The sequence below is a fragment of the Oncorhynchus mykiss genome, chromosome 20, assembly GCF_057628025.1.
Source record: "Oncorhynchus mykiss isolate SJ-2025 chromosome 20, ASM5762802v1, whole genome shotgun sequence".
Classification (NCBI taxonomy): Eukaryota; Metazoa; Chordata; class Actinopteri; order Salmoniformes; family Salmonidae; genus Oncorhynchus; species Oncorhynchus mykiss.
This window is the reverse complement of record NC_143041.1, coordinates 38,747,551-38,772,255: the sequence shown is the minus strand read 5'-3', so window position 1 is coordinate 38,772,255 and position 24,705 is coordinate 38,747,551. Positions and strand designations below refer to the sequence as shown.

Here is a 24,705-nt window from a genome sequence, read left to right as displayed (position 1 = left end):
TTCCACATTATTTTGCAGTAAATAAGAAATGTGTTTATGACAGTCTTGTTACAGATGTAGGCTTATTGTAAATTAAATGAGTCACTATTATACATTCTTGTTTGACTGCCCTTTTCATAATCACCAACTGACATTTAAGTGACATAACAGGACAACTGGTTAATTTGTAATACCTACATATTGATTATGCAATTGATAGTTGTTATTCAGGTGCTGCTATTCAGTTGTTATTCAGATTCTGTTATTCAGGTGTGTGCTGTGTATTGCATTTGATTTAAACCAATTAAAGTCATTGATGTCTCCCTGTATTCCTAACAGCAGCAGTCCTTGGTTGTGTCTTGTTGTCAGTTTGTTTTGCAGTGTGGAAAAACCATCACATGCGCACGGTGACCAACTGTTTCATTGTGAATCTCTCCTTTGCTGATGTCCTGGTCACCATCACCTGTCTCCCGGCAAGTCTTGTGGTAGACATTACAGAAACATGGTTCTTTGGAAACACTCTTTGTAAAATACTGCCTTACTTACAGGTAAGACGATGTCCCAACGTTTTTATTTTCACATTTCTCAACTTTCACTTTATATTCAAATCAAATAATATTTCATTTGTCACATATGCTAAATACATTTACATTTTAAAACATGCTCTTATCCAGATGACTACATACATTTTTGTACTGGTCCACTGCAGGAATCAAACTCACAACCCTGGCGTTGTAAGCACAATGCTCTACTAATTGAGTTACACAGAACTGCCAAATGTGTAGACTTTACTGTGAAAAGCTTAGTTACGAGCCCTTTACCAACAACACAGAGTTAAAAAGTAATACAAGTTTACAAAATAAAGGAAATAGTAACACAATAAAATAACAATAACGAGGCTACATACAAGGAGTACCAGTACAGAGTCATTGTGCAGGGTTACAAGGTAGTTGAGGTTATTGAGGTGATATGTAGGTAGGTACGGGCAAAAGTGACTAGGCAATCAGGATACATTAATAAACAGAGTAGCAGCAGCGTATGTGAAGCGTGTGAATGTGTGCCAATGTGTGAGTGTGTGGCGTCAATATGCATGTGTGTGTGTGTTTTGTGTGTGTGAGCGTATGTACTGTAGGACAACAAAAAATTAAAGTGTGTACTGTATGAGAGAGTCATAGACCATTTCATCAACATGGCATTGGCGTTTCTCTGCAAGTAGGGTGAGTCAACATGTTTTTCTACTTGCAGGAACGCACACATACACACAAATCAGACCATGGACAGCGACATCATATTTAGCTTAAGTTGATTGAACTAAATTGTTTTTTGTATCTTTTAGTTGTCACTGTATTAGACTAAGCATAGGTGATTTGATGATGTTGAAATGTTGAAGTTGTGTGTGTGTGTGTGTGTGTGTGTGTGTGTGTGTGTGTGTGTTGGAGTGTCAGTGTAGTATGTGTGAGTGTGTGGGTAAAGTCAAGTGAGTGTGCATAGAGCCAGTGCAAGAGTGTCAATGCAAAAGGGGGTCAATGCAAATAGTCAGGGTAGCCATCTGATGAACTGCTCTGCAGTCTTATGGCTTTGGGTAGAAGCTGTCAAGGAGCCTTCTGGTCCCAGACTTAGAGCTCCGGTACTCGTACCGCTTGCAACTTCAAGCTTGATAGTTGGAACGGAACTCCAGGGTACTGAACAGTATTCTTTGAAACACCTTTGAAGGGACCCCATGGTGATGCTTGTGCCACGGGAAAGTGTTTTGCTTTCCCAGCTCAACTGCCATGGGCTTAGCCTTCAATGGATCAACATCATAACTCTCTTTTGATCCAGTGTGATGGAACCTCCACTCAGCCATATGGGGCAGAATCCCAAGCCAATCTGTGTGTCAGAGGATTAGCCTAAAGATTCAGACCTTACGGCCACTGTAATTACATCTTCCCTGTATGGTCTGAACGGCAGGCTGCCATGATAAGGACACCGCGGAGCCGACGCGAGATAAGGTGCTGTACACCTAATTATCCCATTACCCAAAATGATACATTAAGATTGAAATACTGCTATTCTTTTATTAAAACCTCTATGGGATAGGTGTCCCTACACCGGGACAGTTGAGCTAACATTCTGTAGTCTTGCTCTGATTAGTCATCCTGAGGGTCTCAGAGATAAAAATGTAGCATAGTTTTGTTTGATAAAATCAATTTTCATATTAAAATGTACAGTTTTGAACCCCTGCTGTCTCTGGCTCCACACCCACCCCGCCCGGCCATCTAGATATGTGAAAGTTATAAGCTAATGATCCGTCAAGTATGACATTCCTGGGAGTGTGTAAACGTAAATATTGTATTACCATATCATTTTTGTATTTTCTCTATAGTTATGGACTTTGACCAATTAGTTATGTATCAATTGACCAATTCGGCACATTTGGGCAGACTTGATTCAAAATATTGGCCAGTATGGCTATGTTTCACTGGATCAATCTGAAACTTTGCACACACACTGCTGCTATCTAGTGGCCAAAATCTAAATTGCGCCTAACTGCAATATTGTGTTATGGCCTTTCTCTTGCATTTCAAAGATGATGGATCAAAAAAAAAAAATAGAAAACACATGTTTTTTTGTTTGTGTTATCTGTTACCAGATCTAATGGTTTAAATTCTCCTACATTCATTTCACATTTACAAAAACCTGAAAGTGTTTCCTTTCAAATGGTATCAAGAATATGCATATCCTTGCATCAGGTCCTGAGCTATAGGCAGTTAGATTTGGGTATGTCATTAGCTACAGGCAGTTAGATTTGAGCTTCAGGCAGTTAGATTTGGGTATGTCAGATTATTATATGATTTAATCATTTATATCATTCTGCTAATACAGGACTAGTTAAGGCCCAGTGCACTACTTTTGTGAATAAATGTTTGTAATTTAAAAAAACAAATATTATTATTTTGTTTTGCACAGATTTTTCAGGGGTACAGCAGCACCCTCAGCACCCCTACTTTCCATGGCTATGAAAGCAACCCATTGGATTCCACAACACTTCTGTTAACTACTCACCCCAATGCATTTTCAAGGAATCCAATTGACTGCTATAGCATTAGCTAGCCTAGCATGCAGTTTAATTTTTAAAAAAACTAGCAGTTTTCCAATCTTCTCAATTCACCTTTCATCATTTCAGGAGAATTATGAGTACATTGACATATTCCATCCCTGGACTGAGGAATGTGTTCCCAGCCTGCACTGGGCTCTGACTGTCCACGTTCTGGCACTGCACCGTTCCGAATACAGAGAAGAAATGAATGAATGTTGGATTCTGGATAGTCCAAGGATATGAGAATATTGTCTAAAATGTTAGTCTTTTTAAAAAACTTTATGAAAAGCTCTAAAGTCTAAACAAAATGACCTTTCTTCAGTCTCAGTTTATTTTCATGTTAAATGGGGGCATACTTTATCAATTTGCCTTTTGAAAAAACATCTGATTGCCTAACCGTTGAGAAAATAACATTGAAATGATCTAAAGACAGCCTCTCAATACATTTCTGACTCATATTATTTTGCATTCATGCTGGGGACAAATACAGTGCATAGTGCCCTTACATTTTTTTTGCAATGCTGCCTGTTGACAAATATAATAAGTGGTCAGGAGATTGAGAAAGGGTTTATCAGGTTAGCTGATCTTTGGATTTCCTTAACACTGGACTGTATCCAAAACCCACAGACAAACGCCTGGAGCCCTATAGGTAAGGTCCTGGACTGAATTACTGTGTTATCATTCATGTCTGCCTGAAAGACAGTGTTAAGAGGACTACAATTACCAACAGAGGAGAGGCAGCTGGTGGTCTACCTCACACCATCAAGAGATCCATTAAAATCATTTATAAAACCTTTACCTGATGATCTGAAGAAGCAGAATATTAAACTGGTTTTCTCCCCTGGCCTACTTGCAGTGTGTCAAAAGTGCTTTCCCAAGGAAGGACATCTGTAACTGCTGCACAAACTTCGTTGACATTTCATTAGTTACTGTGTGGACATCCTGCTTCTCCTAATGGCTGTGTGAAGCATGTCTGAGGTAAATTGGAATAGCTGTAGCAGCTGTAGGGCCAATTTGATGTGTCCATTGGCTATAGGATGTTAATGAGAGAGCTGAAAATGTCCCCCATCGTCAATCAGATGGCCTCAATTGTAATTCTCACAGCTCCTCTACTGTCTACAGACTCTAATTGATATTTGAGTGATGGCTGCAGATATGAAAATAACATAACACTCTAAGATCAAAGTGTGTCAGCTGTTTTAAACCATCAAATGTAGTCTAACGTCAAGAACAGTCCTGTGTAGCTCATTTGGTAGAGCATAGTGCTCGCAGTGCCAGGGTTTTGGGTTTGATTCCCACAGGGGACCAGTATTAAAGAACCATTAAGCTGTATGCACTTACTACTTCTGTAAGTCGCTCTGGATAAGCCAGTCTGAAATGTAAAAGGCCCCGGCTGTTTGTTTTGCAGATCCAGCTATATGACACAATCTAAAATGACTTTAAAGAATACACAAGCCCCATATCATTTCCAGATTTGTGATGTCTTTATTTTTATTGATATGAGGTTGCCAAATTATCTCTTGGAAGTGTTATAGTTAATATAATCATAAATCCCGCCACTCTAAACCGACAGAGGAAACAAGGATAACAGAAAATGGCCCCATTCAAGTCAATGATGGCATAATGGGTGGACTGTTGGCCGTTGGGTTGGTCTTCATTTAAGGTTAGGGATAGGCATAAGGTTAACAGTGAGGTTAAGGAGATGGTTAGGTTTTGTGTGGCTGGCTCACTTGGTAGAGCATTGCGCTTCCATACTCAGGGTTGTAGGTTTAATTCCTATGGGGGAGCAGTACAAAAATGTATGCACTCACTACTGTAGGTTGCTCTGGATAAGTGCATCTGCTAAAATGCAACATACATTTTAAGAAGATAAATTGAAGAAATACGCAGGGTTTATGACTTTGTGGCGATGATAACTAGTGACGAACGCTGTGATTTGTTGATTCAACTCAACTGACATCACAAAGAATTTAATTTGATTGCATGTGCCACATCAGTTAACATCATTTGAATGAACATTCTAAATTACCATGGAAAGTATTGTATCAATACCGTAGAAACAAACTCAACCGCACGAATGCCCGGTCGTCATGTCTAGCTGTTCACTCCACAAAAACAGAAACTGTTGTGACGGTTATTTTATTTTCATTGTAAATAAGAATTTGTTCTTACATGACTTACCTAGTAAAATAAAATAAAAATGATGAGAATGTTGACTATTAAGGGAGTATAGACCTGTTGAATATAGACTAGGGCCCCCATAATTTGACAGTATTTCACCATATCAACAGTAATGCCGATTTTGTTGTTGTTGTCTGTATTGTGTAAACTCAGATTCATCCTATAAATGTTTATATTGTAATCATCCTTTGGCTATGGTAGTTAGTCAGACTTCATCATATGTACTATACATATATATATAATATATCATTCTAATACCCGACAGTCTCTCTGCGCTTCTAACAAAGGTTGAGAGTACCTAGCACCTCTGAACAGAGTGCCGGCCGTCATTTTCAAACCAAGTGCAAGTCGATTCTACATTCTACAGAATCGTGTGAAAATGTCAGCAGTCAGACGTCCCCCAGTGGGTGGCCCCTAAAAAAATACTGCGCCGAACGAATGGCAGATCAACATTGTGGTCTCTACGGGTTGTCTTACCATTCTGCTTCACATCATACCAATTCTAATTAGTCCATATAAATAGTTGATGCCTTGGGGGAGGTTGGGTGTAATCGTCCTGGGAGAGAACGGTTGCCCCTGTCAACGTCTAGATCAGCCAAATTTCCCTGTCCATCAATGTTTTTCTGCTGGCAGTGACACGGGGAAAAAGGGCTATCCTTTTTCATATTCATATTGAGAAGTCTTTTAAATTCGAAAATAGATAAACAGAACAGCCATTTTCTTCTTCTCTTCTTCACAATAATGAAGAGAAAGTATTATTTTGTTCGCCCAAGGGAAATCACAGATTTTCTCTCAGCAGGTATATATTAAGTGTAGTACTTTTTGTACTGCTTCACTTTGTGCTTTAATTAACTGCACATCCTCTTTTTCAATCTCCCAGACAATCTCCGTCTCTGTGTCAGTCTTGACTCTGAGCTGCATTGCTCTCGACCGCTGGTACGCAATCTGCCACCCGCTGATGTTCAAAAGCACGGCCAGGCGTGCCCGCAAGAGTATCCTCCTCATCTGGGGGGTTTCCTGTATCATCATGATCCCCCAGGCCATCGTGATGGAGTGCAGCAGCCTGCTCCCTGAGCTCACCAACAAAACCAGCCTTTTCACTGTGTGTGAAGAGCGCTGGGGAGGTAGGCGGGCATCCACAAAATCCCTCCTCTCAATGCCACAGGAACTCGCCAAGGCACTGTTACCCCAGACCAGACCAATTTCTAATACTCTAACTCTGCTGGATTAAGCTTGATTGAGAATGCCTGAAACAATTGAGTACTCCACTGGAGTAGTCCCAAAAGTATTAAGTATTAAGCCATTTAGCATTCCAGACAGCCTCTAGTAAACAGTCACTGTTTGAACCAAGGTCTGGACCAAAGGCGACAGGCATATTTCAGTTCTTGTGACTAAACCCCCCGGAGCTGTTGTCAGATGGGGAATAATTAAGCAATATTGGAGGGGGTGTGGTATATGGACAATATACTACGGCTAAGCGCTGTTCTTTCGTATGACGCAACGCGGAGTGCCTGGATATAGCCCGTAGCCGTGGTATATTGGCCATATACCACAAACCCCCAAGGTGCCTTATTGCTATTATAAACTGGTTACCAACGTAATTAGAACAATGATAATAATTTTTTTGTCATACCCATGGTATACGGTTTGATATACCACAGCTTTCAGCCAATCAGCATTCAGGGCTCGAACCACCCGGTTTATAATTTGTGTTACACTACACCAGCTACACAAATGTGCTCGTTCTTTTCTGATGGAATCAATATTTCATAGGATCATTAGAAAAAAACATATGTAATGTTATATACTGTAGTGTCTGCTGTGTTGACATCACTCTTAAAGGACAATTCCACCGAAATACTATCTATTGGTATTTGTTTAATTAATCCAATGTTCATATCATCCCAAAATGTTTTTCATGTCAGCAATCAAGTTTTCAAGATATATAACTTTCAAAATACAGAAGAGCGCAGCATCATACGATGCAAAATGCATCATACCAGCTTTATTTCTGAATTTTGAAACTTATATACTGTATCTTGAAAACTTGATTGCTGACATGAAAAACATTTTGGGACTAAATCAATAATGGACTAATGAAACAAATACCAAAAGGTGGTGGGGTTTTCCTTGAAGGGATTCTGAAGCTGTGTGAGACCAGTATCCAAATGTCATTAATCCACTGCTGTATAGTATTCTAATCATATACTAAGTGTGGGGATAAGTAGGGAATAACTAAGTAGAATTGAGAAGGTACTCACACTCAAACCATGCAGAAAAAAAACATGCAGGAGGCAGAGATAAAATACTATTGGTGTTTAATTACATAATTGACAGTGAACACAAAAAGGTGCAAATCTAAGGTGCAAACAGAAAGCACAGGTTTCAGCTTCATACTGTACCGTCATCTACTGTCAAGCATGTAATTACATAGCAACAATATGTTTTCTATTTGGGCCTCTTGCAAGTTCTTTCTACATGGTTGAGTGTTCTATCCCAGCCTCCTCCTACATGTTTTCTACATGGGCGGGGTACCTTTTGAATTCTACTCACTGAGTTATTCAAATGTAACATCCATGTTGACACAATATTGAAAACAAGTCACTGTCTTCCTTTGATAGGAAAAACTACTATCTAACCAGACTGTATGTTTAAGGCAGTGGTGGATGGTAACACTTTAAATGGGGAGGACAGGCTCATGGTAATGGCTGGAATGGAATAAATGTAAACACATCGAACACATCAAAGACCTGGTTTTCCATTCCATTCATTATTATGAGCTGTCCTCCCATCACCAGCCTCCCATTTATCTGTCCTACTGAATGCTTCAGGGTCAGACAGTTGAAAAATACTTGGAATGCATTGAGGGATGACTTTGCAGGTTCTCCGATAAAATAGGCTTGGATGCCTCTTGATTGCTACAGACAAATACTCTCTCACAGAAAACCATACAACTATTGGCAGCACAATTGTTTGGATAGAAAATAAATGAATGTGTCAAGGCTATCGATTAAATGAGCGAGATCAAAGTTCTCCATCTCTCAAATTCGTTTTTGGGTGGAAAACCTTTGCAGGAATGTCAAATCAAATCCAAATGTATTTGTCACGTGTGCCGAATACAACAGGTGAAACCTTACAGTGAAATGCTTACTTACAGGCTCTAACCAATGGTGCCAAAAAAAAGGTGTGTGTGTGTGTGTGTGTGTGTGTGTGTAGGCAAATAAAGAAATAAAACAACAGTAGAAAGACATTTGAAAAAAGAGTAGCAAGGCTATATACAGACACCTGTTAGTCAGGCTTATTGAGGTAATATGTACATGTATGTATCATTAAAGTGACTGTGCATATATGATGAACAGAGAGTAGCAGAAGCGTAAAAAGAGGGGTTGGCAGGTGGTGGGACACAATGCAGATAGCCCGGTTAGCCAATGTGCGGGAGCACTGGTTCTTCGGGCCAATTCAGGTATGTACATGAATGTATAGTTAAAGTGACTAGCATATAAGATAAACAGAGACTAGCAGCAGCGTAAAAGAGGGGTTGGGGGGGGGGGGGGGGGGGGGGCGCAAATAGTCCGGGAGTCTTATGGCTTGGGGGTAAAAACTGTTGAGAAGCCTTTTTGTCCTAGACTTGGCACTCTGGTACCGCTTGCCATGCGGTAGTAGAGAGAACAGTCTATGACTGGGGTGTCTGTCCTCATGCAAACTCTCAACATTTAAGGTTGATATCTACAGATGTAGGATCTTAATTTGCTGTAGGATCTTAATTTGATGCAGGACATTTAAAACTTGTGGTGTATTTGAAGTTTAAAAATATCCATGCATTATGTAAGGGATAATCGGGGAGCGGCATATGAGTTTTTTGGAAAATAATGGATGACGTGGAAGGCATTCTTTTCCAGAGAACGCATAGAGCCCCGGTTGATTGTCCCTTTTACAGTATACCATGGCTATAATTGAACACATTTGCCACTAGAAATGTTTTCATTTGCCATAAGAAATGTGCTCAACATCCACTGAAGTTTACTAGATAGCAACAGTAGTTGCCGTGGTAACCAAACAAATAGATTTGCTAATTTAGCTGACCAAACCATCAGTCTTAGCTTGCTGTTATAAAAACGAAATTCACCGATGTCAATAATGTTTTCAATCCGACTTTTGCTTTCAAAAGCAGGTCAAACATAAAACATGTAACAAGCCTAAGATCACCATGCGCAATGCCAAGCGTCGGCTGGAGGGGTGTAAAGCTCACCGCCATTGAACTCTGGAGCAGTGGAAAGGCGTTCTCTGAAGTGATTAATCATGTTTCACCATCTGGCAGTCTGATGGATGAATCTGAGTTTGGCGGATGCCAGGAGAACACTACCTGCCCGAATGCATAGTGCCAACTGTAATGTTTGGTGGAGGAGGAATAATGGTTTGAGGCTATTTTTCATGGTTCGGGCTAGGCCCCGTAGTTCCAGTTAAGGGAAATTTTAACGCTACAGCATACAATGACATTCTAGATAATTCTGTGCTTCGAACTTTAAGGCAACAGTTTGGGGAAGGCACTTTATTTTTTCAGCATGATAATACCCCCATGCACAAAGCAAGGGCTGAATGGAAGCCCGTAGCAATGATCCAACATCCAGTTGAAAGTCTTCCCAGAAGAGTGGAGGCTATATCTGAAAGGGGGGACCAACTCCATATTACCGTCCATGATATTGAAATCAGATGGTGTCCACATGTAGTATATGTACAGTACCTGCATCTCAGACTTATGCCACATTCGCATGCTATTCAGAACTCGGAAATGTTAGACTTTCTAACTTGTTGAACATGTGAACGCGGTATTACTCAAGACTCACATCTCTAAAATGCAAAAGTTATAATTTAAGTTGTATGGGGACAGTTACATTGCCAGGATGCCATTTTTGCTCAGCAGTTTGTTTAAATCAGGGATGTCTAACTCTTTCCACGTAGGGCAGAGTGCATTAGTAAATTGGTATCCCCGCTCCCACCTATCTGTTTCATGTCTTAGGTTATCCGCAAAAGTTAACATGGATAGAATGCAAGAATTTAGTAATATTTGCAATATTCAAATAATTCTCATGTGTCAGTGTATCACCCAACCGTGCCATGGTGAAACCTGTAGACCTGTAGACCTGAAATAATTGGATCTTGGAACTTGCATCCAGCCAACCAGAAAAGCATAGTTAAGCAATTCATTCATTCTTGATAGACAGGACAATACTTGTCCTGCAAAAAAACATAATTTTTATACTTGAAAAAATGGAGCAAGCACTAGGCATTTAGAGTTAGGCTCAATGTGGCTCAATGTGGAGTGGAGTGGAGCTTTATAGCAATGTAATGACATCACATGCCCAACGTTTCCTTCAAAAATATTTGGCAATCATTATTTATTTGAAAAATACCGTTTCCATAATCCTTTGTCACAATAAAGAAAGTTTGACAAAATAAAAATCCGCCCCTGTTGAATAGATATAAACATAGTAGATGTTCAGAACAAATCTCCTTTAACTGCCTTTTACATTACACATGTCGCAATGTTTTCTATTGTGACATAGAGTTTGTTGAATAAACCTAGGTCAATGGAAACGTGCCTACTTATTAAATTGCTATTTCTTAAAGTGTAGAATGTTTTATTTGTTCCGCTGAACCTTTCTGTGATAGGAACCATATTCAGCACAATCTGATGATTCCCTTTAAAAAAATGTATCTTTTTGATGGAGAGTTCTGTCTTGCCACTCAATTTAAATTCCTGCACAGTAACTACAAGCTCATGCATTTTACTGATAAATATGTATATAAATGTAGACATGTTTGTTTCCCCTTTGGATTTGACCAATTACCTCCACAATTCCTACAGTACCCTTTTGAAAAAAAGTACATCATCTCACATGTGATCAAGTGAAGTATTCCAAAAACACATGTTTTCATGTGATCTGTGATCTTACGTGAAGATAATGTGACAACATGTAAAGCAACATGGGATAACATGAAACTACACGTGTGAAAACCTGTGAAACAATGTGAAGGGTTACAAAAACATTTTTTTTCACATGATGTAACATGCAACATTTCACGTGAAATCATGTGATTTTCCACATGTGAAATCATGTGATTTTCCACATGTGAAATCATGTGTTTTTTTCTGGTAGCGCCTCTAATTTACATCTATGTCACAATAATTTAGCTAAGTCACATTTCATTCTCTCAACAGCTGATGTCTACCCCAAGGTGTATCACACCTGTTTCTTCATCGTCACATACTTCGCTCCCCTCTGTCTGATGGTTCTGGCATACATACAGATATGTCATAAACTGTGGTGTCAACAGGTATCTATGTAAATTCATGTTTGTGAACAATAACAGACAACATTTGCACTGTTTCTTAACAATCTGGCTGTTTGTTGATTCTCTACATTTATTTCTAGATCATGCAGTCACCAATTTATCAGTGTCCATTATCCTTGCAATTAGTTGACAATGCACTCTCAGATTATGCACTCCACTATTCAGATCCATTCCATTGAGCTTTTTTTGAGCGTTTTGAGTTTTATTGAGCTTTGTCAAGCAAAAGCTGTTCAAAGACCACAGTGTGATCGGCTGTGGGTTGTTGGTTCTGTAAACAGATTCCTGGAACGTCATCTGTGCTACAGAGGAAGCGGACGCCCCTCCAGGGTTCCACTTATTCTCCAGGTCCTGGGGAGTCAGCCAGGGTCCGGACCAGCACAGTGTCCGCTGAGATCAAACAGGTCCGGGCCCGCAGGAAGACAGCCCGCATGCTGATGGTGGTCCTCTTTGTCTTTGCCCTCTGCTACCTGCCCATCAGCGTACTCAACATCATGAAAAGGTAGCAAGCAGCCTCTTTGCTGCTCTGTCTCTCTGTCTTCAGGATCAATAGCCATTACACTCTAGGATTCAACATAGAGACGTTTCAATGAGTCAGAAGTTTCGATTTGGAAATGAGTCATTTGCCTCAAATAACGGTTGGCATTCACAGTAGTCCCTGGTAAACATTGTGTTTACAGAAAAAGGTGATCACATTCTGAAAATCTGTAAGCATTACTTTAGCATACCTAGATCACATATATTCTGATCTATATCAGTGCGGTAAGCAAACATATTTGTGATGTCTGTCTCTCAGGGTGCATATCGTTGCTGTCTGATGAAAACCTATTTTCTCCAAAACAGAAGCTTTTCTGGAATTTGAAAGAATGACCGTAATTTCCCATTAATATACAATTATGAAACTTCAGAAGCTATTTTGAATATATTTTCTTGGTTGTTCAGAGTACATTGAGGGGAGTTACTGCTTTCAATAAATGTAAAATAATTATGAAAATTGGCAAAACATTTAGTTACGAGGTTTTTATCAGACAGCGACGATGTATCACTTGCCATTTCTTCATAGAATGAGGTAAAATAGAAATTAGGCTAAACTATCTCTTTAATACTCCCCCACCCCCTGCAAACACATGTCAATAAGCTATAGCTCCATTTACAGTTTCAACACACTTGGTGTCATTACAGATGAGGTCTCACTGATGTTACCTTGTCATTGCAGAGTGTTTGGGACGTTTAAGTACACAAACAGCAGAGAGACTGTATACGCCTGGTTCACGTTCTCACATTGGCTGATATATGCCAACAGTGCTGCAAATCCAATCATCTATAACTTTTTAAGTGGTGAGTTTGTCTCAAAATGCTTTGTTCATGATTTTATTGCCCCATCTGCTGGACAGTATAGTATATCACAACACACCTAGAGTGGAGCTTTGGAAGGGGGATTTGATGTGCGTAACTTGTTCAATCAATTTTAATGGTAAAGAAACGTAATACTTAAGTGGTAGAATTTCAACAGAATACCCCTTTCATATGAGGTTTGATTAGCGGTTAAGAGTGTTGGGCCATGAGGTTTTATTAGCGGTTAAGAGTGTTGGGCCAGTAACCGAAAGGTTGGTGGTTACATTATTTTTTTTTGTCTATGTGCCCTAGAGAAAGGCCCTTAACCCTAATTGCTCCTGTAAGTCGCTCTGGATAACAGCTTCTGCTAAATTACCAAAATGTTATGTGTTTAACAAAGTTTAGCTTTTTTCCACAGGGAAGTTTCGAGCGGAATTCAAAGCAGCATTTTCCTGTCGCTCTTTTGGCCGATGTCAGAACCAAACAGAGGGCATAAGGAGAAGAATGAACACTGACAGCCGTAAATCCTTGTCCACTCAAGTCAACAACATGGACAATGTTTCACGGATATCTGACCATGTGGTTTAATCCTATACTGGGGCATGCTGGGAGATCTTAGAATTGCACCATGCCACCCAGGACACACTGGCATTCACTGTCTCCATGATACAAAGGTCACGAATAGAACACATTGTAACGTCAAGCTTTTAATAACAGACCACATACTCTGAATGGACTGAAAGCACTCAATATCCACCAACCTGTGTGAAAGCAAATCCCTCCCCTGCTGGAACCTCTACCCAGGGGAAGAGAAGTGATTTGAATGAGTCGTGTCTGTTACAGATGGATAACCGTTCTATTGGCTCCAGTCTTTGGTTCTCATCCCACCAGAGGCAGGAATTAGCACCCCATGGTGTTGTACACCTCACCAGAAAGGACAGACTGAAGGATGAATCACAATGCAAAGATTAAACCCTATCAACGTTTATTATCAAAGCTTCTTAAATCTGAAGATGGATTACAAAATAACAATGTGTTTGTTAATTAGCCACAATAGTGTACTACGTGTGGATTTGTGGTGATGTTTACTTATGTCTTATGATGACTACTTATCATCATAATAATAATAATTATTATTATTGCTATTATTAATATTTGTATTATTGTTGTTGTTGATGCTGTTGTTTATTGTTTTTTATTGTTATTGTTATTACCTTCCTATTCTATGTGTAATATCAGGTAATATGTTTACAGATATGGTATTGTACATTAACAATCCAGCCAAAGTTCGAAAATCTCCACGGATGAATACATCTACAGAGGTTTTCATGACAAGGTGGAAGGTTAAATTCTCACAGCCTTACATCATAAAGACGGCTTTGTTTCTAATTCATTGCTGGATCAACCAACAAGCAATCAGAATGAAATAACCCTACAAGACATTGAATTCTGATTTTAAAAAATGAACAACGTCTTATTTGATGTGAACCCTTGAAAAGCAGTTTCTACAATCGCTTTTGTTTGTTTTGATTTCTTCTCGGGTGTTTGTTGTTTTGATTTCTTCTCGGGTGTTTGTTGTTTTGATTTCTTCTCGGGTGTTTGTTGTTTTGATTTCTTCTCGGGTGTTTGTTGTTTTGATTTCTTCTCGGGTGTTTGTTGTTTTGATTTCTTCTCGGGTGTTTGTTGTGATGATTTCTTCTCGGGTGTTTGTTGTGATGATTTCTTATTGGTGTTTCTTGTTATTTCATGTACTTTTTGAAAAGTATGTTAAGCAGTTTCCCCTAAAAATGTATCTGTTCTAAAAATGTATCTGTTCATGTAAGTGATTGTTGTTTTTGATCTGTTTGAAGGTAAACATTTGAAACATTTATCATTGTTTGTTTGCTGTGCTTCATGTAAAACAACATATTATGTATTAACTTTGACCTTGTATTCATCAGACCTGGGTTCAAATACTATTTAGGGTATTTCAATTACTTCATTAACGCCAGTTATTAACCAGTCATTAACACGAGCCCGTTTTCCACAATTAAGGTGCCACCAACCTCCTGTGGTTAAGCATGAACTTTACCATGATTGACTAACCAGGTTGTATAGGCTATTATTTAAATGGCTGAATACACCCACCTCTTACTGACCATCACTGTCCTTATCCACTAATCATAACATTGATAAAAGCAACCTGGAGACATTGCTATGTGTTTAGTTATACAACTAATTTATTAGTGGTGTATGTATTCCACCCTGTCCTTAACATCTTTCATTGACTGTCAATCACCATGAGTTTGACAACTTTTAACATATTTCATTAGAATGAATTTGCATTACTCCCTGAAGATTCAAGATAAAAGTTACCAAGTTATTTTATTTGATAACCCAGTGCTGCATGAATAACAAGGGCATGAAATGTTTACTTTATGAGCATGCAATCAGCCGCACCTCAAACTTGTATTCACTTATCTGTTTAGCTAATCGTAGTCTCAGAGGTGTAAATACTTAGCCTAGATCCCACCTGCAAATCTGGTTACCTTTCAACTGACGTCATAGCGATTGATACGCACCGGGGCAATCGCAGCTGCAAAGATCGGAACTGTCCACTTGAAGAGGTACCAACCGAAAGGGAAGGTGTTACCATGCAGCGGACGACAGGTGTGAAAACCGCGACGGTAATTGGTGAGTATATAAAGTCTACCGGTAATTTGGTGTATGTTTAGCTTCTTTTTATCGAGCCTCAAGCATGTGATTAAAGGAAAGCTTTCCTTTACTACCACTGCTGTGATACCTGACCTATAAAGATAGAACGTAGCTCCCCAATGTAGAGTAAGTAGCAAAAGTGGTCAAGTTAAATAGAGTTATGATAATATCCATATGTTTAGTATTTTCATTTGCCAAATAAATGAGTGAATTGGCAGCCTAAATGAACTTGTGATTTTGTTTGTTGATTTTGCATTGAATTAACAACTCAACAAAATGTAAATCAAAACTGGACCTTGAACTGTGCCCAGTGGGTAGTTTAAAGGGGAACATAAGGACTAACGTTTTGTATTCAATTTCAAGCAGTAGCCTACTTTGCAGTTTACTCAGTGTGAAATCCACTCATGAGAGAAGGATGGGGAAGGTGTTCTATCTACCAAAACATTGGAGAAGAGTTCAATTACTTTAAAGTTGTTGTATTCAAACTTTTTTAAATAAATATCTTCCAGTAGTTCTTGTTTACCAGATGACCAGCATCAAGATTTCATCCAGATCCACAGGCTGTTTTGCCTTTATGGAGGCATGCATACCAGAGTCAGCTTTCTGTGAGAAATCCTCTCTCAGAAACATATGTCATCCTAAAGGTAAACACTTTTTTTTGCTGCAAGAGATGTAATCTGTTTTATTTAATTACTGGGACTTAACCATATTGCCATTCTTTGAGTGCATAAAATACTATCAAGAGCCATGGAACATCAATTCAATTACAGTAGAGATAATGTTCGATTCCACCCCTGTGTGATATTGAGGAAACCTAATACTACTAAAGCAATAGCCTCAAGCCTATAGTCTTGTGTGGAAAATGGATTTCACACCTGCTATTGCCTAGAGCAGATGATGTTGTTGTCTCAACGAGAGGACAAATAGAACCTCAATGGCTGTAATTCTGGGAGCTGTAGGCTACATTATTGTGGGAAATGGATTGGATATTTACATGTCCGTCTTTGGAGTCCCACAAAGCTACAACAAACCTGCCCAGAAATGATTTGTGTTTATTCTGAGATATTCAAACAATTCATTTGGCCAATTACATGGTAGGGGGTAGCCCAGCCTCGAAAAAAACAAACACCTGTTGAACAGAATACATATCAGTGCCAATGTGCATCTATTTAATTGCCTTTGAAAATCCTGTTTTTCTACCTCTTCTCCTTTGTGCTCGAATCCAGATGGAAGTTGCCAAATAAAAGTCTCAAAGGTCTGTAACATGACCATCCACTCCATTCTTGACCAATATCCTACAGTGAGAGGGTGTCTGTGTGCATGGGAGGAGCCCTGTACCTCTCTGGAACTACTCACTTCACAATGCCTCCCTGAGACAGGTGCACCCATTCTCTCATACATAGTACAGATGTAGGATCTTCATTTGTTCACCCTGTTGCAGAAGAACTTTCCTGCAATTGCAGGAAATTAAAAACTTGTAGTCTATTTGAGGTTTAAAAAGGCTTCTTAAGTTGATTATTTCCACTTTAAAATTTCAGACTTAATTTCCCATAATATACATTTATCAACCTCAACAAAATACTCCCTTAATTATAATCCACATAATAATTCACATTTCCCGTTGCTGCAGGATTATTTTCCTGTTTTAGCAAACTGGCTAAAATTAACATCCTACATCTATCTGTACATGTAGTTTTTAGTTGTCCTATCAACATTAGTATTCTTCGTAAGGAATCAATTAAGAACAAAATGAAGCAAACCTAGTACGGTAAATGTAACTCTCCTTTGGTGACACATACAGTTGACTGGTACTCCAAACTTTTGACTGGTACTGCACACACAAACACTTTTAGTCGGAAGTTTACATACACCTTAGCCAAATACATTTAAACTCAGTTTTTCATAATTTCTGACATTTAATCCTAGTAAAAAATTCCCTGCCTTAGGTCAGTTAGGATCACCACTTTATTTTAAGAATGTGATATGTCAGAATAATAGAGACAATGATTCATTTCAGCTTTTATTTCTTAAATAAATTTCTCAGTGGGTCAGAAGTTTACATACACTCAATTAGTATTTGGTAGCATTGCCTTTAAATTGTTTAAATTGGGTCAAACGTTTCGGGTAGCCTTCCACAAGTTTCCCACAATAAATTGGGTGAATTTTGTCCCATTCCTCCTGACAGAGCTGGTGTAACTGAGTCAGGTTTGTAGGCCTCCTTGCTCACACACGCTTTTTCAGTTCTGCCCACAAATGTTTTATGGGATTGAGGCTTTGTGATGGCCATTACTATAACTTGACTTTGTTGTCCTTAAGCCATTTTGCCACAACTTTGGAATTATGCTTTGGGTCATTGTCCATTTGGAAGACCCATTTGCGACCAAGCTTTAACTTCCTGACTGATGTCTTGAGATGTTACTTCAATATATCCACGTAATTTTCCTACCTCATGATGCCATCTATTTTGTGAAGTGCACCAGTCCCACCTGCAGCAAAGCACTCCCACAACATGATACTGCCACCCCCGTTCTTCACGGTTGGGATGGTGTTCTTCGGCTTGCAAGCATCCCCCTTTTTACCCTGAACAGAACGATGGTCGTTATGGCCAAACAGTTCTATTTTTGTTTCATCAGACCAGAGGACATTTCCTCAGAAAGTACGATCGTTGTCCCCATGTGCAGTTGCAACCCGCCGTCTGGCCCTTTTTGACGGTTTTGGAGCAGTGGCTTCTTCCTTGCTGACATCATTTTCTGGAATTTTCCAAGCTGTGTAAAGGCACAGTCAACTTAGTGTATATAAACTTCTGACCCACTGGAATTGTGATACAGTGAATTATAAGTTAAATAATCTGTCTGTAAGCAATTGTTGGAAAAATTACTTGTGTCATGCACAAAGTAGATGTTCTAACTGACTTGTGGTTGAAAAACGAGTTTTAATGACTTCAACCTAAGTGTATGTAAACTTCCGACTTCAACTGTACATTACATGTCCTTTTTACATTGCAATGCATCTGTATTTGTAGATGGTCAAGCCCTGAGCAGCTCTGTTAGACCCCGCTGGAATCCTATGAAGGAACAACCAATAACCACCAGAGATAGCTGTCTCTCTGCTCTTCATAGTTGCCAGAAGTCCCACCACTGTGCATTAGTGTATAAGAAGTTGAAGGACTCATGCCAGAAAGGAAAAAAACAGTGCAACTCTCCAAGCTCTCAGCGCCACTGTCTGTCATTGTGGATGGAACTCCAGAGCACCTCTCTGTCTAATTGTACATGCGCCCTGAGCAGAAGAAAGTGCCAAGGGATATGGAGTGTCGTGAACAACAACTCCTGCATTCAGAATGCACTGGAGGCATTGGCTTCAACGGGTCTACATGATTTAAAGGACAGGTCAAATACAAGAAAGAAGTTAACTGGTAAGACTCATTTTATCTCCTGTAATTTACAGGGTATTAATCAACTTTTATTTACTTTTAAAATGGACATAGGTACAGTACCAGTCAAAAGTTTGACATATCTACTCATTCAAGGTTTTTTCTTTAGTATTTTCTACATTGTAGAATAATAGTGAAGACATCAAAAAAATATGACATAACACATATGGAATCATGTAGTAACCAAAAAAGTGCTAAACAAATCAAAATATATTTGAGATTCTTCAAAGTAGCCACCCTTTGCCTTGATTACCTCTTTGCACACTCTAGGCATTCTCTCAACCAGTTTCATGTTTAATGCTTTTCCAACAGTCTTGAAGGAGTTCCCACATATGCTGAGCACTCGTTGGCTGCTTTTCCTTCACTCTGCAATCCAACTCATCCCAAACCATCTCAATTGGGTTGAGATCAGGCGATTGTGGAAGCCATCTTATGCAGCACTCCATCACTCTCCTTCTTGGTCAAATAGCCCTTACACAGCCTGGAGGTGTGTTGGGTCATTGTCCTGTTGAAAACAAATGATTGTCCCAATAAGCGCAAACCAGATGGGATGGCGTATCGCGGCAGAAAGAAGTGATTGCCATGCTGGTTAAGTGTGCCTTGAATTCTAAATAAATCACTGACAGTGTCACCAGCAAAGCATTCCCACACTATCACATCTCCTCCTCCATGCTTCATGGCGGGAACTACACATGCGGAGATAATCCGTTCACTTACTCTGCACACTGGGGTTGGAACCAAAAATCTCAAATTGTCCATTGCTCATCTTTTTCTTGGCCCAAGCAAGTCTCTTATTCTTATTGGTGTCCTTTAGTAGTGGTTTCTTTGCAGCAATTTGACCATGAAGGCTTGATTCACACAGTCTCCTCTGAACAGTTAATGTTGACATGTGTCTGTGAAGCATTTATTTGGGCTGCAATCTGAGGTGCAGTTACCTCTAATGAACTTATCTTCTGCAGCAGAGGTAACTCTGGGTCTTCCTTTCCTGTGGCGGGCTTCACGCGAGCCAGTTTCATCATAGCGCTTGATCGTTTTTGCGACTGCACTTGAAGAAACTTTCAAAGTTCTTGAAAGTTGACTGACCTCATGTCTTAAAGTAATGATGGACTGTCGTTTCGCTTTGCTTATTTGAGCTGTTCTTGCCAAAATATGGACTTGGTATTTTACCAAATAGAGCTATCTTCTGTATACCAACCCTACCTTGTCACAACACAACTGATGTTTTCACTATTAACTGATGTCTTCACTATTATTCTACAATGTAGAAAATAGTAAAAATAAAGAAAAACCCTGGAATGTGAGTCCAAACTTTTGACTGGTACTGGTATAAGTGTCTGGATTTATATTGTTTTTGAATCTTTGTCCCACCCACATAGCACAATTAAAAACATGAGCTGGCGCACACCCAGAAAAATGTGTTTGTATGGAGGTCCTGACTAACGGCGAATAAACTATAAACTCTCAAAATAAAGTCTCACACTCCATATATAAACTAGCAGTAATGTATTGGGTATTTACCAACGTTTCAGCATCACTGTGCCTTCTTCAGAGTAATGGCATGAATACTTGAACCAGGTTATATAGACAAACAGTGCAATTAGTGCAACCAATGTCATAGTGATTAAGTTAATTAGAATGAACTACTAAAACTGTTCAAAAACAATATATTATGGCATATTAAATATATTAGGCTATTGTTCTCATATAGAAACATTACATATTTTACATAATGTTAGCATCAACATACATTATTGTTTAATTCAATTTCACATATTTAATTGTTTCATATTTCATTTCATATTTGTTACATGTAATCTTTTGGTTGAACCATAATGAATGATAAGCATCATCAACAGGGGGAACATATTAGGTTACGCTAATAAGCCGTAGAAAGAATATATACATTTATAAGACTTGTTCATACAATAATTAATTGTTCATAAGAAGGGCCTGAGATCAAAGTCAATATTCAGACCACTAGGGGTCAATATTTTAGATAGGATATCTGGTAAGCCTCCCTTTGTAGTAGTAGAATCTCAATGTTACTACGTCTCCTTGGTAGAGCAACATGCTCAATGCCTGTGTATTTGAGGGAGGAGACAGGATGGTTAGCTTCAACAAAGTGAGCTGCTACTGGATAGTCAATGTTCGTATCGTATACCTGATTGAGTTGCGGTGTTCAGCTATGTGTTGTTTTAATTGTATTTTCGTTTGTCCTGCGTAGGCTTTCCCTCATGTACAGGTGATGAGATAGATTACTCCCTTGGTCTTGCATGAGATGATACCCCTAACAGGGATTTTTCAACCTGTATGTGGGTGTCTGAAGAAGGATGTTTTTATAGTGCTATTACACTGTGCGCATGGAATGGGTGTCAAGAGTATCTGAGTGGGCTCAGGGGGTATGTCAGATCTCACCAAACTATCGCCAATATTGCGACCACACTTATAGACCACCATTGGGGGTTCCTTGAAGAGGTGTGCGATTTTTTTGTTGTTGTCTAATTGCAGAATATGCCCGTGCTTTTTCAGGGTTGCTTTCATTTTCTCCGAACTCTTGGTGTACTTGGTGCAAAAGACGGTTGCGTTGTTTTTCTTCTTTGGCTGAGTTTTTAGTAATTCCTCTCTTGGGTTTTGAGATATTTTTATCATTGCAGCATCAAGAGTTTTGTCCTTGTAGCCTCTCATTTTCAATTTATCTTTTTGTTTTTAGCATTGCTGTCAAAATCTGTCTGGTGGCCACAGGTTCGTTTAACCCTGCATAACTGGCTATATGGTAGACCATTCTTGATGGGAAGAGGATGCATACTATCCGCACATAGCAATGTGTTGTGGTCTGTGGGCGTTGTGTATAAGTCTGTGTGTAATGCATTATTCTCTTTGATGATCTAAGTCCATGTAGCACAACAGAAGAAGAGTTCAACTGTGGATTGGAAAAGTAGCAGTCTGAAAGAATACGGTAATGAATGTTGTCCTCGTGTTCGTACATTTAGAACACAGTTAGACGATTATAACTATTTATGTTACTGGAAATATTGTAGTTTGGGCTATAAACAGTATAATTGACTCCGGAACCTTATTTTTCAGTTCATGATATTGATGGGTCCTGTTTGCAACAGATGACAATCTGCCTCCATGATGATGTCTGCAACAGGCAGATGGTTCCTCTTGTGCAGACGTGTTTGGCAAAGCAATGCAACAGCACTCACTGTCAACAGGTCACTCAACAGCTCTACGCTGGTCTGCCATACAACATCGCAGAGATGTTCGTCCTCTGTGAATGTGACCCAGGCGATCCGGACTGTCTGCATATGAAGGAGGGTCTGCACAGTGGCACATGTGGAGAACATTTGGAGGAGGCCAAGACCCAAATCTGTCTGGAAATCTTTGACAACTGCCTGGGGGAGGCGCTCTGCAGGTTTGTATTGGACAATCGTGATACAACATTTCTATAAGTCTACAGGGGATTTTGCTGATGTTTTCATGTAGACATTGTAGTGCCTGCCTGGGTATTTTTGCTGTATGATTTATTATATAAATATAAATGAACAGGAACCGTTTAGAAGCTCTCCTATCAAACTGCTGGGACACTGAAGACACACCATGCAGTGATTTTGCTATGGATGAATGCACTAGTCTTCTGGATCCTGCTCTTATTCTTGGAGGAGATGCAAAGTGCAGAATGGCTTTGATTGCTACCATGGGAACAACACTTCAGCATCCCTGTACATGTGGTGGACTTCACAGCAAAGACCTGTACAAGTGCAACATGATGCGTGAAGTACTTCACAACCGAACGCATTTTAGTGAGTGACGTCCACAGTCATTAACTACAACACTACTTATTGGATCATTTATACATTTACATTTGACGTTTTAGTCATTTAGCAGAAACTGTTATGCAGAGCCACTTACATTAGTGTATTCATCTTAAGATAACTAAGTACATTTTCTCTCAACAATGAAGTTATCAGCAAAGTCAGTGGGGGGAGTGGGGCAAATAGTTTGTGTTTCAGATTTTTTTTTTAAGTGGCTGAAAACCTAACTGTTTTTAAAATGTATTTCAGTGTCACCAGTGAAGAAAGAAAGTACTCCTTATGTGCCACCTCCAATGAGTGAATCAGAATCAGGATATGAATGGTTGAGTGGTAATGTTTTAAGTTCTCCTTCAACTGTAATGCTAAATGTCACCACTGTAATGGTTGTTGTGTCTATTCAAAATGGTATTGAGACAGTCAAATCAAGTGACATCCACCATGTGAGCTTCACATTAAAGTGTGTTTTGCTTTTTCAGATCAGCTGTTGAATGTTTTTGCATACATACTGCTTGTTGCAGTAGTACTGTTGGGAGTCATGATTGTTTTTCACATACGGTAAGTAAGTATACATTAATAATAGATGCAGGGTAGAATGTGTAAACAATACAATTGTTTGATATATTGCTTTTTTTCCTCATAGGAAGCACAAAGGGAACAAAAAGCCTCAATTTCACCCTCCTGATAAAAATTGTGTTGTAATTTTCTGACCTTGACACTCAAACGCGTGTATCTGTGTATATATTATGCATATGATTATGGTACAGTATGCAATGGTATATGTCTGATAATGCAGAACCTGCATTTTCTGATCTAATTTAGATTTATTGGTATCTAACAGCTTTTTGAAAATACTATTTGATCAACATTTCCTTAGCTACTTATACTAATATGTCAAAACATGACTCTGTTTTAAGATAATTTTGTGCAATTAAAACAAATGTACGGCCATAAGCAATTTCTGCTATCCTTGTTAGCTTGAGTGTCAAAACACAGTGGCATGGTTTATGTGATAACTCCTGGAAAAAGCTGATAGCGCTCTAGTAACTGGTACACAACACAGTCAGTAAGGGACATTATACAACTGGTTATGTCAACAAGGCAATGATGGTCAAATATTGACTCATCCCTTTTAAGTGATTTTCTTTCTTGTCTCTATTGTCACTCCAATGCTGTAGAGCTGATTCAGCCTTCTTATAAGAAAAACATATCTATATATATTTCTACAGCCTTGTAACCATCCTGTTTCCCTAAGGGAGCAAAGACAACAAGATCTTTGTTGTATGTTAACATGTGCAATGTATTACCAGTAACCAACATGAGTTAATTATATTAGCAATATGCTAGCTGGCTATACAGAACGTGTTAGAGAATTGCATAATTAGGTTGATATATGATGGCTAACGTTGCTATGTAGCAGATGTTCATGTTTAAGGTCACATCTATGACTTGTTTCAAGTCTGATACGATGCATTGCTTTGTCATGTCCCCCTTTTCTTGGAACCTCAACACCTTAATCCAGATGTCTACAAAATTGATGATGTGTTTATGACAATGGGAATTTTGTATTTTTTAACATTCATAAAATATATTGGTAATGTGTGTCAAAAAGATGATTGTGCGTTTAATCCTGTGTTACTCTCCCAGTAAGATATTTAAAGGTTAACAACTGTTTGGATTTATCTCAAGTAAAATAATAATTTAAGTAATACAATATTGTCACAAGATAATAACAAAGCTAGGCCTTGATTTTTGGGAAAGGTTGGACTGAAGGGGCCAGTAGATGATTAGATAAATATTAGATATGCAGGCAGCACTGTAGGCAAACATTGAAAGCTTAGAAT

General features: G+C 39.0%; 2 protein-coding genes across 2 annotated transcripts; both read left to right on the top strand.

Annotated features, from left to right (window-relative positions):
- The first annotated feature begins 352 nt into the window (after positions 1–352).
- On the top strand, positions 353–16,263 carry hcrtr2 (hypocretin receptor 2). Its single transcript, XM_021576475.3, has 7 exons — positions 353–527; positions 6,120–6,363; positions 11,460–11,575; positions 11,872–12,092; positions 12,807–12,928; positions 13,344–15,598; positions 16,129–16,263. The coding sequence occupies exons 1-6, from the start codon at positions 378–380 to the stop codon at positions 13,511–13,513; spliced, it is 1,023 nt and encodes a 340-aa protein (XP_021432150.3). The 5' UTR covers positions 353–377; the 3' UTR covers positions 13,514–15,598; positions 16,129–16,263.
- Positions 16,264–16,851: 588 nt separating this feature from the next.
- gfral (GDNF family receptor alpha like) lies at positions 16,852–24,479 on the top strand. The gene is made up of 8 exons (XM_021576473.3): positions 16,852–16,998; positions 18,642–19,031; positions 21,940–22,005; positions 22,134–22,464; positions 22,599–22,852; positions 23,114–23,194; positions 23,341–23,419; positions 23,505–24,479. The coding sequence occupies exons 1-8, from the start codon at positions 16,884–16,886 to the stop codon at positions 23,569–23,571; spliced, it is 1,383 nt and encodes a 460-aa protein (XP_021432148.3). The 5' UTR covers positions 16,852–16,883; the 3' UTR covers positions 23,572–24,479.
- Positions 24,480–24,705: the final 226 nt, after the last annotated feature.

Excerpts from the sequence above, each read along its gene's own strand:
- gfral (XM_021576473.3), top strand. The coding sequence starts at position 16,884 with ATGACCATCCACTCCATTCTTGACCAATATCCTACAGTGAGAGGGTGT. Across the intron at positions 23,195-23,340 it reads AGGATATGAATGGTTGAGTG|ATCAGCTGTTGAATGTTTTT; the intron begins GTAATGTTTTAA and ends TTGCTTTTTCAG. Across the intron at positions 23,420-23,504 it reads ATGATTGTTTTTCACATACG|GAAGCACAAAGGGAACAAAA; the intron begins GTAAGTAAGTAT and ends TTTTCCTCATAG.
- hcrtr2 (XM_021576475.3), top strand. The coding sequence starts at position 378 with ATGCGCACGGTGACCAACTGTTTCATTGTGAATCTCTCCTTTGCTGAT. Across the intron at positions 11,576-11,871 it reads ATAAACTGTGGTGTCAACAG|ATTCCTGGAACGTCATCTGT; the intron begins GTATCTATGTAA and ends TTCTGTAAACAG. Across the intron at positions 12,929-13,343 it reads CATCTATAACTTTTTAAGTG|GGAAGTTTCGAGCGGAATTC; the intron begins GTGAGTTTGTCT and ends TTTTTTCCACAG.